Source organism: Cyprinodon variegatus, unplaced genomic scaffold (genome assembly GCF_000732505.1).
Source record: "Cyprinodon variegatus isolate N-32 unplaced genomic scaffold, C_variegatus-1.0 Scaffold175, whole genome shotgun sequence".
Classification (NCBI taxonomy): Eukaryota; Metazoa; Chordata; class Actinopteri; order Cyprinodontiformes; family Cyprinodontidae; genus Cyprinodon; species Cyprinodon variegatus.
The window spans coordinates 453,083-466,340 of record NW_015150628.1 but is presented as its reverse complement, the minus strand read 5'-3'; the positions used below and the strand labels follow the sequence as shown (position 1 = coordinate 466,340).

The following is a 13,258-nucleotide window of genomic DNA, read 5'->3' as shown; positions in this document are numbered from 1 at the left end:
TAATTTACAGCTGTGTTAGACGCTTCTTCATTGGATTCATCCACCATTCTCTTTGTTTACGCTTCTGACTGGATCGGTGGAGTAACGTGATTAGACACACTGCAGTGTATTAAAAGGGAAGGAAACACCAGCCACCAATGCACACAGGAAAAACAGCAGAATCATGTTTATTTTACTTTTACCAACATTGGGAAATTGTCGGCGGTTATCGTAGTAAATGACAGTAACGCTAAAAATCCAGTTTATAGGCCTGAGCAAGGGTGACTCAAGTCTGGTCATATAATTATCTCCTTTAAAGGTTATTTTTATGTTGGAGAAGTTAGAGATTTTATGTGTATCTGGTAGTTTCCTTTGCAGGCATCTTTCTATTTAACATATTTTATCTTTTATTCGGACCAAGCTCTACCACATTTTTCTTTTCTCAGGGCATTTAGACTCATTTTTTTCAATACTAAACTATTGCTGTCACTGAATAGGATAATAAACTCATCTTAATCCTAAAATATCTTTAATCAAGATAAATTCAGCTGAACCTTTTACTAAAGGACGTCGTCATTTGGACAAAGATCCCAAACAGATGCCAATCTAGATGGAGTTGAATAAAACTAAAGCAATTTGTGTTTTTTATTAGCCTTGTTCGAGTTCAAACAAAATCTGGTTCCAAAAAAACAAATTGTATCCAGGATTTGGCTTTTCTGTGTTCAACTAGATGTGATTTTTTTCTCTGTCATTAAACAAAGTTCCTCCATGTGATTCCATATTGTGTAGATGTCAACTTAATGTCTCTGGAAATAAACTGGATCTATCTGTCTTATGAAATGGAGTTTGACAACTGGTTGAAGAAGCAAGAAAAAATGAAATATGTTTAAGCTTTATATTTGAAACTATATAATAAATTAACATTTTGATGATGCTTGTAAATCTGCATATGGTCTAGTTTATTCTGTTTAAAGAGATATTTTGTAAGACTTTTCTGAACAACATCTTTAAAATCACCTTTTTATTTGAACCTTTATGAGTAAAAAATTGTTTAATGAGCAAACTGACATCTCTTTAGTGGAGAGCCAATGCATCTATAAGCCTGTAGCCTATTTTCCTTAATTAGGTTGTGGAAGTTCCAGCACTATTCATTGGATGGTACTTCAAACATGTCCATGTTGAATGGGTCTGACTTGGCAAACAATTGAAGCGTTCTATTCAAGGTTGATTTTGTGGATACTAAGAAGCGACCGGCATTCAGCTTTACTCAGACACTAATGGAAACTCCACGTAAAGTGAAAAGTAAAAAAAATAAAATAAAGATCCTTCTCAAGTATGAGCGTGCACTACGAGAACAAGTAGAAGAGTGCTGCAGTTCTGTGTTCATTGGAAAACTGTGTAATGCCCCTTTAATTTAACAAGAAAGGACTGTGGTAGAACATTTAATAGAAAAAAAAATTTAAATGCTCAAAAGAGAATGCACACAAGTCAGTGACCGTACAGTTGTGATTTATGTGGAAAAAGATTTAGCGAGAAATCAAATTTAAAAAGACATAAAAATCCACATGGGAAAGAAACCTTTCGGTTGTGATCTGTGTGGACAAAAACGTAGCTTAAAAACAAGCTTAAAACTGACTTAGCAGCAGATTTGTGATTTCAGTGCGATTTTGCTTTATAAGTATTTTACTTACATAAGAGATCAAACTATTGGACACTGTTTTAGATTTCTCTGGATAATTTTGCTGTATAAACACTGTTAATTATAAGCAGTGTTGGGGGAAAATCCAATTATCATTTTACCAAACATTTATATCTATATATGTATATGAATAACAGAGACAAGGCTGTCAAGTCAACAGGTTTTAGTTGTGTCACAGTTCATAAAAAATATCCTGAATTCAAGGAATGTTCATCACAAGGTTGAAAGAGTCAATAAAGGATTTTTTTTAATGCTAAGAACAAGGTTAAGACATGCAACTATGCTGACCAGAGAAACACTTAACAGATATTTATTAAAACTGTTCAGATAAATTAAACTGAGTAGGAGGAAAAAAGACCTAAGTGCTCCCCTAGATAAACTCTCACACAGAACCATGATGAAATTCCCTTCTGGTGAGTGTCTTCAGCACTTCAAATAAAGCGTAAATCTCAGAGACAAGATAGATTAAGTTCACCTGTAGTTTTGAGGGCAAGGATACAAGGATCTCCTCACAGAAGACAATAATAATAGAAAATAAGAATATAATAAAATAATAACAAATAGAATAAAAATAAAAAATTTATAAATGAAATCAGTAAAGTATTAGCACGCTAACCTTCACCGAAAAAATTAATCCGGTTAGCCCAACACCTTAAACAAAAGAAACAAAAAATAATGTAAAAGAAATGGCTTTACGTTCTGACAGATAAAGGTTCAATATTTACTCTGTTTCTGCATCTCTTCCCCCTGGTTCTCATCCTTTAGGGATCAAGTGAATCAGTTAACAGTAAAACAATAATAACTACTGATTTAAAACATTTCTTTAGTAAAGTACCTATTTATCCAACCTAAAGGGAAGTGAACGACCTATGTATCACAAGGCAAGTGTCTTAAGCTTCTCTTGTCATCATCTAATACACATTAACAGCAATGTATATGAAATAGTTACATATATTTAGCACTGATCAGGGGTTTTCTGACTTAAAGGTAATCTCCCTCTCTGAATTAGCTACGGTTATTCAGCTTTAGAACCATTCTGCTTTGACCAAACACTTGAATGACTGCAGGGATTTTCTATGCTTGTTTTAAATCAACAGTTGTATTCCCGATTTTGAAAAGGCCTGGATTAGATGTATTTGAAAAAGGAAAATCAAATGGCTGAAATTTTTTTTTTCCAGACATGTTGTGAGTGACTTGAAATCATGCTGATTTATTAGTCACTAAATTATCATGATAGGGCAGCATTTGGTTCTGTATCAGTTTTATTATCCACAAAACTGGACCGTATCAAGCATTAAAATGAAGAAAACATGCCATTAGAACCCCTAAAACATCAGCAATATGTAAATTACTTACTTTTACTAGTAACTAGTTACTTTTATTGTGGAGTAACTCAGTTAGTAACTCAGTTACTTTTTGGGAGAAGTAACTAGCAACTATAACTAATTACTTTTTCAAAGTAACGTGCCCAACACTGGAAGTCACTAGCCGCCATATTGGTTTAAAAAAAGAAATAAATAAAGTTAAGATTTCTTTTGCTCTGACCCTCTTAAAATGTTCCAACATACAAAAAATGAGCTCATGCTAAATTTCAAGAATTTTGTCTTTTTCACTAAAACATTTAATTTGGATTTTTTTAAATTGATATAAGTCTACTTTTAATACATTATGCAAGAGTTAATAAGATTGCTCGACTATGGACGTTTTGCAGTATATTCAATCAGCTTAAGCTACCTCTTAATATAGATATATTGAGGCAATAATTAGCATATGATGTTTCCTCAATATATGGAACGTTTAAACTGGGTCAGACAATAAAATATGAAAACTTAAAAAATAAGGACCACCCTAATGTACATGTAATATAATGTACTGATTACATGGTTATGGTAATTACATTACATATCAGACATTTTTATGACACGACTCTGTGAAATTGGGGAGTACCAAGATGGCGGCAGGGTTTTTTTTTTAGTGTATCAGCAATCCAATGAATAAATAGACATCAGTGGGAACAATTCCTTTACATTTAGAAAAATACGAGGAAATGGAGCCTCCCCAAAAGAGAGACAATATTTGTGTGTTTGTTTGTTTAAATCAAGGACTATATTGTAAAATATAGTACTGTTTTCTTTATCCCACTAACGTTTTAATTAGAGTTGTATTTCTTACAGGCTGAGGGGGGCAGTATTGAACCTCAACCTGCCTATACTGGCTGCCTCGAAAATCATAGAACAAGAAGACCCAGATCGATCCAGATGAAAGCTGCTCCTCCATTTTACCTCTCCTTCTAGTTTGGATGAAGCTGAGCTCTGAGCGCAATAACTGTTAAAGGACAGTTAAAACGAAGCTGCGAACACAGATCAGGGGGCAGCAGCTCCAGCGGTGGTGGATCACAGCAATGGCGGACATTTCTGAAGCAGTGAAAGAAGAGTATAAAGAATACAAGCTGGACGACAACATCCTGCAGACTGGTGTGTTCAGGCACAACGATTACATCTGTATGGTTTCCTGTTGATTTCACTGTAGAGACATTTTCGACGACTTTCTTTTAACACAAATATTTACCGTAGACATAAAAGAGCTAATGGCTCAATGCTCGATAGAAACAACCCACGTCCGCCATGTTGTGAGTGGCATGTGTGTTTGGAAACGATACAAGCTGTTTAGGGACAGGGATTTTAGTATAAGGAAATATTGATAGGTTTCAGATTATCCAGCTAAATCATTTGCTTTATAATAAAGTAGTTTATCAAACTAACTTCTTTATTTCGAGAGAAAATTATGGTTTATACTATGGCTGCAACTAAGGATTATTTTACAATTCGATTAATCTGTCCATCATTTTTTCGATTAATTGATTAATAATCGGTTAGCTAAAGATTCCTTAAAGAAGACTTTTTACAAACTAAAACGATTCCACTTGAGGAGTTCAGGATAGAGCAAATTGACAGACAAAAAAGTTTTTTTTTTATCTTAAATGGTATAAATAATTCTGAAAGGTTGTTTGATTTGTNTAATTCTGAAAGGTTGTTTGATTTGTCACCAAAAGGTATATTTTACAGTCTCTAAACTCCAGTTAACGATTGAATGATTACTAACTAGTTGAAGATTATTTCATTAATAGGTTAATATGGATTAATCAGGTTAATTGTTTGAGCCCTAGTGTACACACACAGTCTGGTGCTTTGTCGAGCTTGCAGACTTTCACAGTTGGAAATAAGAAAACTCAGACAGGTCAAGTGTAACATTCCTGCATAATTAAACCCAGCTTGGTTTTTCTTTTAGCGTGCAATACTGCTTACTCATTTACTTATAACTCCAGGGAGTTAGAAAGTAGAAAACAGCACACAGAAAATAATTAAATGTTTTTTTTTTTTTCAATGGGACACAGGTTTTCGGCAAACATTTTATTGGCTTCAGGGTGAACTGGTCGGCTCTTTCAGCACTCCCATAGTGCTGAGAAGAGAAAACAAGATGATCACTTTTCTAAAAATATAGGGCAGTGCACATTCAATGCACTCAAAAGTCAATCATCAGCATAAACCTTTGCACTGGTAAACATAAGTGCTGAAATCAGACTGACAAACAAAACATGTCAGTTATACAAATAGACATTTTACCAGAATACACATGCATCATACTTTTAGCTAGCAATGCATAAGGTCGTACAATGTACGGTCTTTACTTAAAAAAAAAAAAAAAAAAAAAAAAAGACAAATTGTACGCCCTGTTGTTCTTCTGGAAAGTTCGCTGAAATGTTCAAAATTTCACATGAAGCAGATGCTGGAAGTGTAAAAATTGAAAATCAGCTGCTCTACGTGCCGTCAGCCAATCAGAGAAGCTGATCTGGGAGCTGGCAGGGAGATGGACATTGACTTTGATCACTCCTCTGAAACAGTTTATTAACGCCTAAATTAATTTAAACTGCCAGCAAAATACCTTCACTTATTATTTTGGTGCTTGCAGTTTGAGGTACATAAAAGAAAAATGCTAACACCTACTCCAAGCCGCCATGAACAATAGGGGAAAACTCCCAAGAGGTGAACTGGCCTGAGGCGGCTGCCGGGGATTCCCAGTGACAGCACACTGAACAGCAAAATAATATTTTAATGCAGGATCATAATCTTGATGTACTGACTGTACATATTATGTTTTTAGGTGGACTTTCTTGCATAAAAACTAATTAAAACTACTTTTTACCAACTGATCACAGCAAATATAGCAAAGTCACTCTCTGCCATTTAACACAGGAGCATAAGAAGCATCAGATGCATCAGTACATGACTTAACTGGATCAAAAATGAAGCAGCAAGCCCTTTTTTGATGCTCAAATCATGGTGTGTGAACGTAGCATTAAGCTTTGTGATCAGTTGAATTAACCTATGAAATTTAAAAATGTACCTAAAAATGATCTAATGTGTTCCTTATGAATTTTCCACCCTAGTCAAGCACAAATACTTCCCATAAGAGCAGTGTTGTGACAAAGACAAAAAGTCTTTGAATTAAATTCTAAATCATAACTATATTTAATAAACCTATATTACTTTTAACTGTAAATTTGTTTACATTTAACATAATGGCTCAGTCAGTTAATACGTTCCTTAAACATATATGAAAGCAAATTATTATTTATATATTTTTTTCTGGTAAAAACATCCTTGGCTGGTAAATCATTTTATCTTCCTGTCCGCTTGGCCGGTGAGTCAACAAGTTACTTTGGTTGCAGCTAGCGTGCAGATCAACGCTCTTCAACCTTTTACCACATTTCAGGCTTCAAACATAAGCATATACAATTTAATTTTTTTGTGAAGAATCAACAAGCAGGATAATAGGAATAAATAATTATTTGAAAGAAACAAGATTCAAAATACTTTTCATTTGACCTTCAAACTTACAGCACATCCAAGATGTTAAATAGTTTTAAGTTGGGTCTTGAGAGGGATTGTTGATAAAGATAAACAATATGAGATAAAGGATGAGGAAAAATTGTAATGAAATCATAAAATTAAATATAAATAATGTATTGAATATTATTTTTTAGTTTAAAATAAAACACAGTCCAGGCTGAAGTCAGAATAATCTCCAATACGCATGTGATTTAATGTTTTCTGCAGATATCCACCAGATGTCGATGGCTCAAGAAGGAGTTCCTGTAGGCCACAGACCTTGTGCTGACCTTCATGACCCCAACCCCCATGACATAAAAGAGGAACAAGAAGAGGTCTATGTCAGTCTGGGGGGACAGCGGCTCAATGGGAAGGAAGTGATTGATGCCATCCCGTTTTCAGTAACTGCTTCTCCTGTAAAGACTGTGGACGATAACCAATCCCCTCTGTCCTCACAACTTTATCCAGACCAAATAAAAGATGGGATACAAAGTCATGGAGATATGGCTGCTTCTTTTAAGATGGAAGATACTGAGGAGGAGGAAGGGAACACTAATATCAAGCACTCTGTCTCTGAGCTGCAACACTTATCAGATGCTGGACTTAAAACGAACCATATGGATGGAGCTCCTCAGTCAGATGGAAGTATTAACAAGCCTTTTAGCTCCTCTGAGTTTGCTGAGCATTTTCTTCACTATTGCTTGCTTCAAAAAGACACGATTGATTCGAAAATGGGGTCTTCAAGCTTGCAAGATAATACAAATTTTACAGAGAAGAAGAAAGTGGACTCTGGAAAGAAATTGCAGGAAGGTTTGAAATTTAGTTGTGATGACTGTGGTAAAATATTTGATAGAAAACAAAACTTAGAGATTCATAGGCAAATTCACACAGGACATAAACCTTACGGTTGTGATATGTGTGTAAAAAGATTTGGCCATAAAGCCAATTTGAAGGCCCACATTAAAGTCCACAGAGAACAGAAACCTTTCTTTTGTGATGTGTGTGGACGAAGATGTAACCGAAAAGCAACTTTAAACAGGCACATGAGAGTCCACACTGGAGAGAAACCTTATTGTTGTGATCTATGTGGACAAAGATTTAGCACCAAAGGAAATTTAAACACACATGTGAGAATCCACACTGGACAGAAACCTTTCTGTTGTGATCTGTGTGGACAAAGATTTACTCAAAAAGCAACTTTAAACACGCATGTAAGGATTCACACAGGAGAGAAACCTTTCTGTTGTGATATGTGTGGACAAAGATTTAGCGATAAAGGAAATTTAAGCAAACACGTGAGAACCCACACAAGGCAGAAACCCACAGGACAGAAGCCTTTCTGTTGTGATCTCTGTGGGCAAAGATTTGGTTATAAAGGAAATTTAAAAATACACATGAAAAGCCACTTAGGACAGAAACCTTTCTGTTGTGATTTATGCGGTCAAAGATTTACCCGAAAAACAACTTTAAACACGCACATGAGAAGTCACACAGAACAGAAACCTTTCTGTTGTGACATCTGTGGACAAAGGTTTAATGAAAAATCAACTCTAAACAGGCACATGAGAATCCACACTGGAGAGAAACCTTTTTGTTGTGATTACTGTGGACAAAGATTCAATGACAAGGGAAATCTGAAGACACATGTAAGAATTCACACTGGGCAGAAACCTTTCCGTTGTGATCTCTGTGGTCAAAGATTTACCCAAAAGGCAACCCTAAACAAACATATGAGTATACACACAGGAGAGAAACCTTTCTGTTGTGATCTCTGTGGACAGAAATTTAGTGATAGAGGCAAATTAAACAGACATGCACGAGTCCACACGGGACAGAAACCTTTTGTGTTGTAATTTCTATCGGCAAATAGTCAGCCAAAAGGGACATCAAAAGATTCATTATGGGTTCCAATTCTTGCTTTAAATGATTAAAGCAAGAATCTGCTAACCTGACAACAGCCAGATGCATGTCTAGCTCCGCCTAGCTCCACTCACATACATATGGGACACCGCCATAGGAATTGCCTTTACTGAAGGCTGGGCCTTATCAAAACTTCTTGCATATGATTGGATAAGCCACTTGTCTGTCATCTTTATCGACGTGCTATTTCAACCACTCACACCGAAGCTAACCCGTGACGCTGTGAGAGCTACGCAGGAAAAAAACAAAACAGAACAGCCGACATCTTGGATATAGCAACAGTGGAATCAGCGCAATGTCGGTAAATGATCAATGTCGTTTGTGCCATGAAAATGTGCTGATAAGAGGCAACATTGTGCACAGCAAACTTATTTTAAAAAAAGAAGCCAACCAAAAAAGTATAGATGAACGACTTACAGAACTCGCTTCTCCACTACGTCACATCCAGGAAACACTCGCCCTGCGTCTTGATTGGCCAGACCATACATTTGGTTGGGGAAATCACTTTCAATGAGCGGTGTCCCAGATGTATGTGAGTGGAGCTAGGCGGAGCTAGACATGCATCTGGCTGTTGTAAGGTTAAGAATCCGCACCAAAACTGTACAATTGCCTTTGACTGTGAATCATTTGTGCATTAAAGGTATTTGTCACACTTGATGTTTTCAGCCTTTCTTTGATTATTGTTGTATTTAGAAACTTAGGGGTTTGTTTTGTTATATAATGGTTAATTTATTTTACAGGCCTCTTTGTGCTCTCTGTATTTTATCTATTTTTCAGACTGAATTATACCAGAAATATTTTCTTAGTGTATGTAAACACATTTTCTCTAATACAGAGCCATTGCTGTCACTGAGTGGACCATGAACTCATCTGTTTGCTTAAAGCAGTACTAAAGAATGCTCAGTTTTGGTCTATTTTGGCTCCCTCCAGTGAACAAAAGCTGTATTGTTTTGCCTGAAGGAAGACAACGTTTCCCTTGAGGACCAGTGTGGTAAAGACCAGGTAAAATCCTGATCTCCCCATCACCTACAGTTGGATTGAATTACATTTCTATTTCCAGTACCTGTGTGAAAGATGAATAGCTAAAGGTAATGAATCTCGTCGCAAAACAATGTCATATGACAATATTGAAAATAAGAATCGTTAAACTTTGGTTTCTTACCGTATGTTTTTTCCTTTTTAATTTCACTGCATTCATCTGCAGTATGAAATTTGAATGCCATTGGCTCTGCTTCCTGAAAAATACCCTTTTAGCACTTGCTTTTGTACCCAAAATTTTGGCTTTACGGTGTTCCAACAGTGTTGGATTTTTTCCTATATCATTGCACAGAGGGTGCTTATGGTGTCAAATTAGTTGATTTGATTTAATATCTCTGGACATAAACTGGATCGGTTTGTCCTATGAAATTTAGCTGGGTAAAAATGAACCACCAAAACTTAAACAATGTACAGTCTGAGCTTGTTTTGAAATGACTAATAGATATGAAGTAAAACTTGAGGAGAAATGTTCTGGGTTCGTGAGTAGCGAGGAAACAGGAAGTGATTCTTGTGGAAGGAAAGAAACGAAGAAGATAGGAAGAGAGTAGAATTATAAAATCAGAAAAAGCAGAGATCAATTGAAAGGGAGTCCAGTTCAGAACAATCAAGTGATGAACAATCTTTAAATTACACAGAAAAAAATATTAGTAATATGAAAATGAAACTTGACATTTTTTATTTACTGCAAAAGGAATCAGGAAGCAGAGGATATCAGGTTATATTGGAGTTTTTGAAACAGATTAAATTGTATAACAGAATATAGTTTTGTTTTTTATGTTGTTTATTCACAAAGAAAATATAGATACACATATGAAATCCATGTGATTTATGTGGACAAAGTTTTATCCGTAAAGGAGTTTTAAACACTCATATGAGAATCCACACAGGGCAGAAACCTTTCTGCTGTGATCTGTGTGGAGAGAGATTTAGCCAAAACATAACTTTAATTAAACACAGAGTCCACACAGGACAGAAACCTTACTGTTGTGATATGTGTGGTGAAAAATTTAGCCAAAAAACAACTTTAAACTATCACCTGAAGGTGCACACAGGACAGAAACCTTTCTCTTGTGATATATGTGAACAAAGATTTACTCAGAAAACCCATTTAAATAGACAAATAAGGGTCCACACAGGACTGTTTTATTCAAAAGTACCATCTAAATAGACACTCCAGAGTACACAAAAAACAAGCTTCAGAGGTTATGCTGATCATAAAAAAAATAAATCAATCAAAAAGCCTTTTGCTTTAACACAGATTTAACAAACTATTGTATTGAAAGTCGTACTGTAAGTCCCACTTTTTTACAGATTATGCCCAGTGGTGCAACCTCTACTCCAGAGTGACTAAGAAATAAAGTATACACCAGTAGATTCTCCACTAATTTGCCATAATAAAACAGATTTACGTGACAGAGTCACTCCCTGTTTTCAAAAGTCCAGAGCAAACAGGGTACTTAAGTATGATGAATGTTTACAGTTTTGTTCCAAGTTGGGTGGGGATGGATGGAATAATGGTTTCAGGATGACGAGAAGATATTTTGCACTGAAGACACACAGGAAGGAACCAGCCTTGGAATAAATTCCACTGGGTCATGTCTGAATACCAGTGGGTAGATTAGTAATCTCTGGGTTATAACTGTTTTAACATAACTACAGTAAAGCCTCTTTCCCTCTGAAAATAGTGTGTTAAAACAGATTTTTCAAACATGGGTCGACCCACTATCAATTGGCATTTGGCTCCCTTCCCATTGGCAAACAAGCACAGTCTAACCCATCTCTGTCCCCCCGCAGCTGCGTCTCTGGTGACACCATCACGCTTGGTTAGCGTTGATGATGTCGCCAGTGCGACAGAATGCAGGAAAGTAAACAATGGAGAGCAACATGTAGCAAAGCCAGGGTGTTATAATTTTCCTTTGTTGTCCATAAAGTGCTCATTTGGTTAAGATCTGATTTTGCAAGTTCAGCCTTCACATCAATTGGTGTCTTTATTTATTTATTTTTTTTCTGAGATGCAGGTTTTGCTTTCCCATAGAAGCTGCTCCCCGGATTAACTTGTTGACTCATTTAAATACTTCATGCTTTGGGTTAGGGTTTTTCTTTGTTTTGTTTTTTGTTACCCCAATTATTTCAAATAGGGGATGCCTAGGCAATGTTGCACTCTGCAGTTCTACAATTATAACCTAGCAGATTAGTACATAGTCAGTCAGAACCAGACTGATTGGCTCCTGCTCTAACACCCCAAAATCACATTACCTCTTCAGCACTTTATCCTTGTCAAGTTACGAGAGCCTCTCCTTTCTTCCTCAAAACCTTCACCAGTATTCCTTCAGTCTATGCATTTAGAAAAAGTGAGTTTAATACTACTATTTATAATCTGGTCATTATCTGCCACTTAATGTATTCTATTTGTGACCCTTTTTAAGCCTCACCCTACTAATGAGCATTTGTTAGCGCATTTGTTGACATTCCATTTCTTGACTAAGTCACTGTTTTTTATTCTTTTGGATACTATTGGGCTAAGAATCAATCAATGGTTTGTTTGTGTTGTAAGAAATGATTTTCTTCTGGAACTTTTAAATTGTACTGAGTGACTGTTTGTGGTTGTTTTTCCTTTATTGTGCCCTTTCTTTTATCGTTTGTGCGGCATATCAGTCCCCCCTTAGGATTAGGGGTGTGCAAAATAATCACCATGACGATGCATCCTGATTCTAATTCTTGTGATCTACTGCATCGATTCTTGATGGCAAGAATCGATTCTTAATTTAAAAAAATGAACAAATAAAATACACAAATGGTTGGCGAACACCAGCCAAATCAAGTGGAATACAACTTCCAGTCCAGCAGATGTCGCTGCGGATGTGTAGACGCCCGCTGCCTTGTGTCACTAGGGGATACTGCGACGATGAAATTGATATGACGCACGTCATTTGCAAAAGCGGAAATATACATTTGAATGTTTTTGTTTCATTGGTTTAAAGGACCACTGAGGCCATGTAAACGGCAGTGGTTATCCTTATTTTGTTATTTTAAGTTTGATGAATCCTAAGATCTTTTTGTCAGTGTCCACACCAGTAATAGTAATATTTGTGTCCAGTATTTGTTTTCATGGCAACACCTCCAAAAGTCGTTTCAATAAATACAGCTATGTATGAATTCAGTTGTTTTCAGTTATGTATCAATTGAAGACACGATCCAGATCATACCCAGCCAGTCAGCCACTGGTAAGGGCTGTATCTTTTCCTTACAGTGTTCAGTGAAAATATCGCAATGCATCGCAATATTTCAAGTATCATGATGCATACTGATAGAATCGCATCGTGGCCTATGAATCGTGATTCGAATCGAATCATGACTTCTTTGCCAATACCCACCCCTACTTAGGATATTATAATAAACTGAACTGATGATTTTTTTCAATACTTGTAAGCATGTGTTTGTATATAGTTTAAGACTTTTTTTGTTTTTGTTTTTGTTTTTTTGAGTTTTTCCTGCACTAGTGGCTCGTTGTTTCAACAGTAGGCTGACAGGAAAGGGGGTATGAGAGAGGGGAAGAGACATGCAGCAAAGGACCACAGGACGGATTAGAATCCAGGTAAGCTGCATCCAGGACATCCTCCGTACATGGGTCCAACTGCTGTGCCACCTGCACGCCCCAGGTTTAAAGGAATAGTACACCCAAAACATGATTAGCCTTCATTTTCTACTCACCCCCATGCTGAACAACACTCTG

At 36.2% G+C, this 13,258-nt stretch overlaps 1 protein-coding gene across 1 annotated transcript; it reads left to right on the top strand.

Moving 5' to 3' along the window:
- The first annotated feature begins 6,797 nt into the window (after positions 1 to 6,797).
- LOC107087179 (gastrula zinc finger protein XlCGF57.1-like) lies at positions 6,798 to 8,603 on the top strand. The gene has a single exon (XM_015378600.1). It carries the CDS (start codon positions 6,807 to 6,809, stop codon positions 8,418 to 8,420), a length of 1,614 nt encoding a protein of 537 aa, XP_015234086.1. The 5' UTR covers positions 6,798 to 6,806; the 3' UTR covers positions 8,421 to 8,603.
- The last annotated feature ends 4,655 nt before the right edge of the window (positions 8,604 to 13,258 follow it).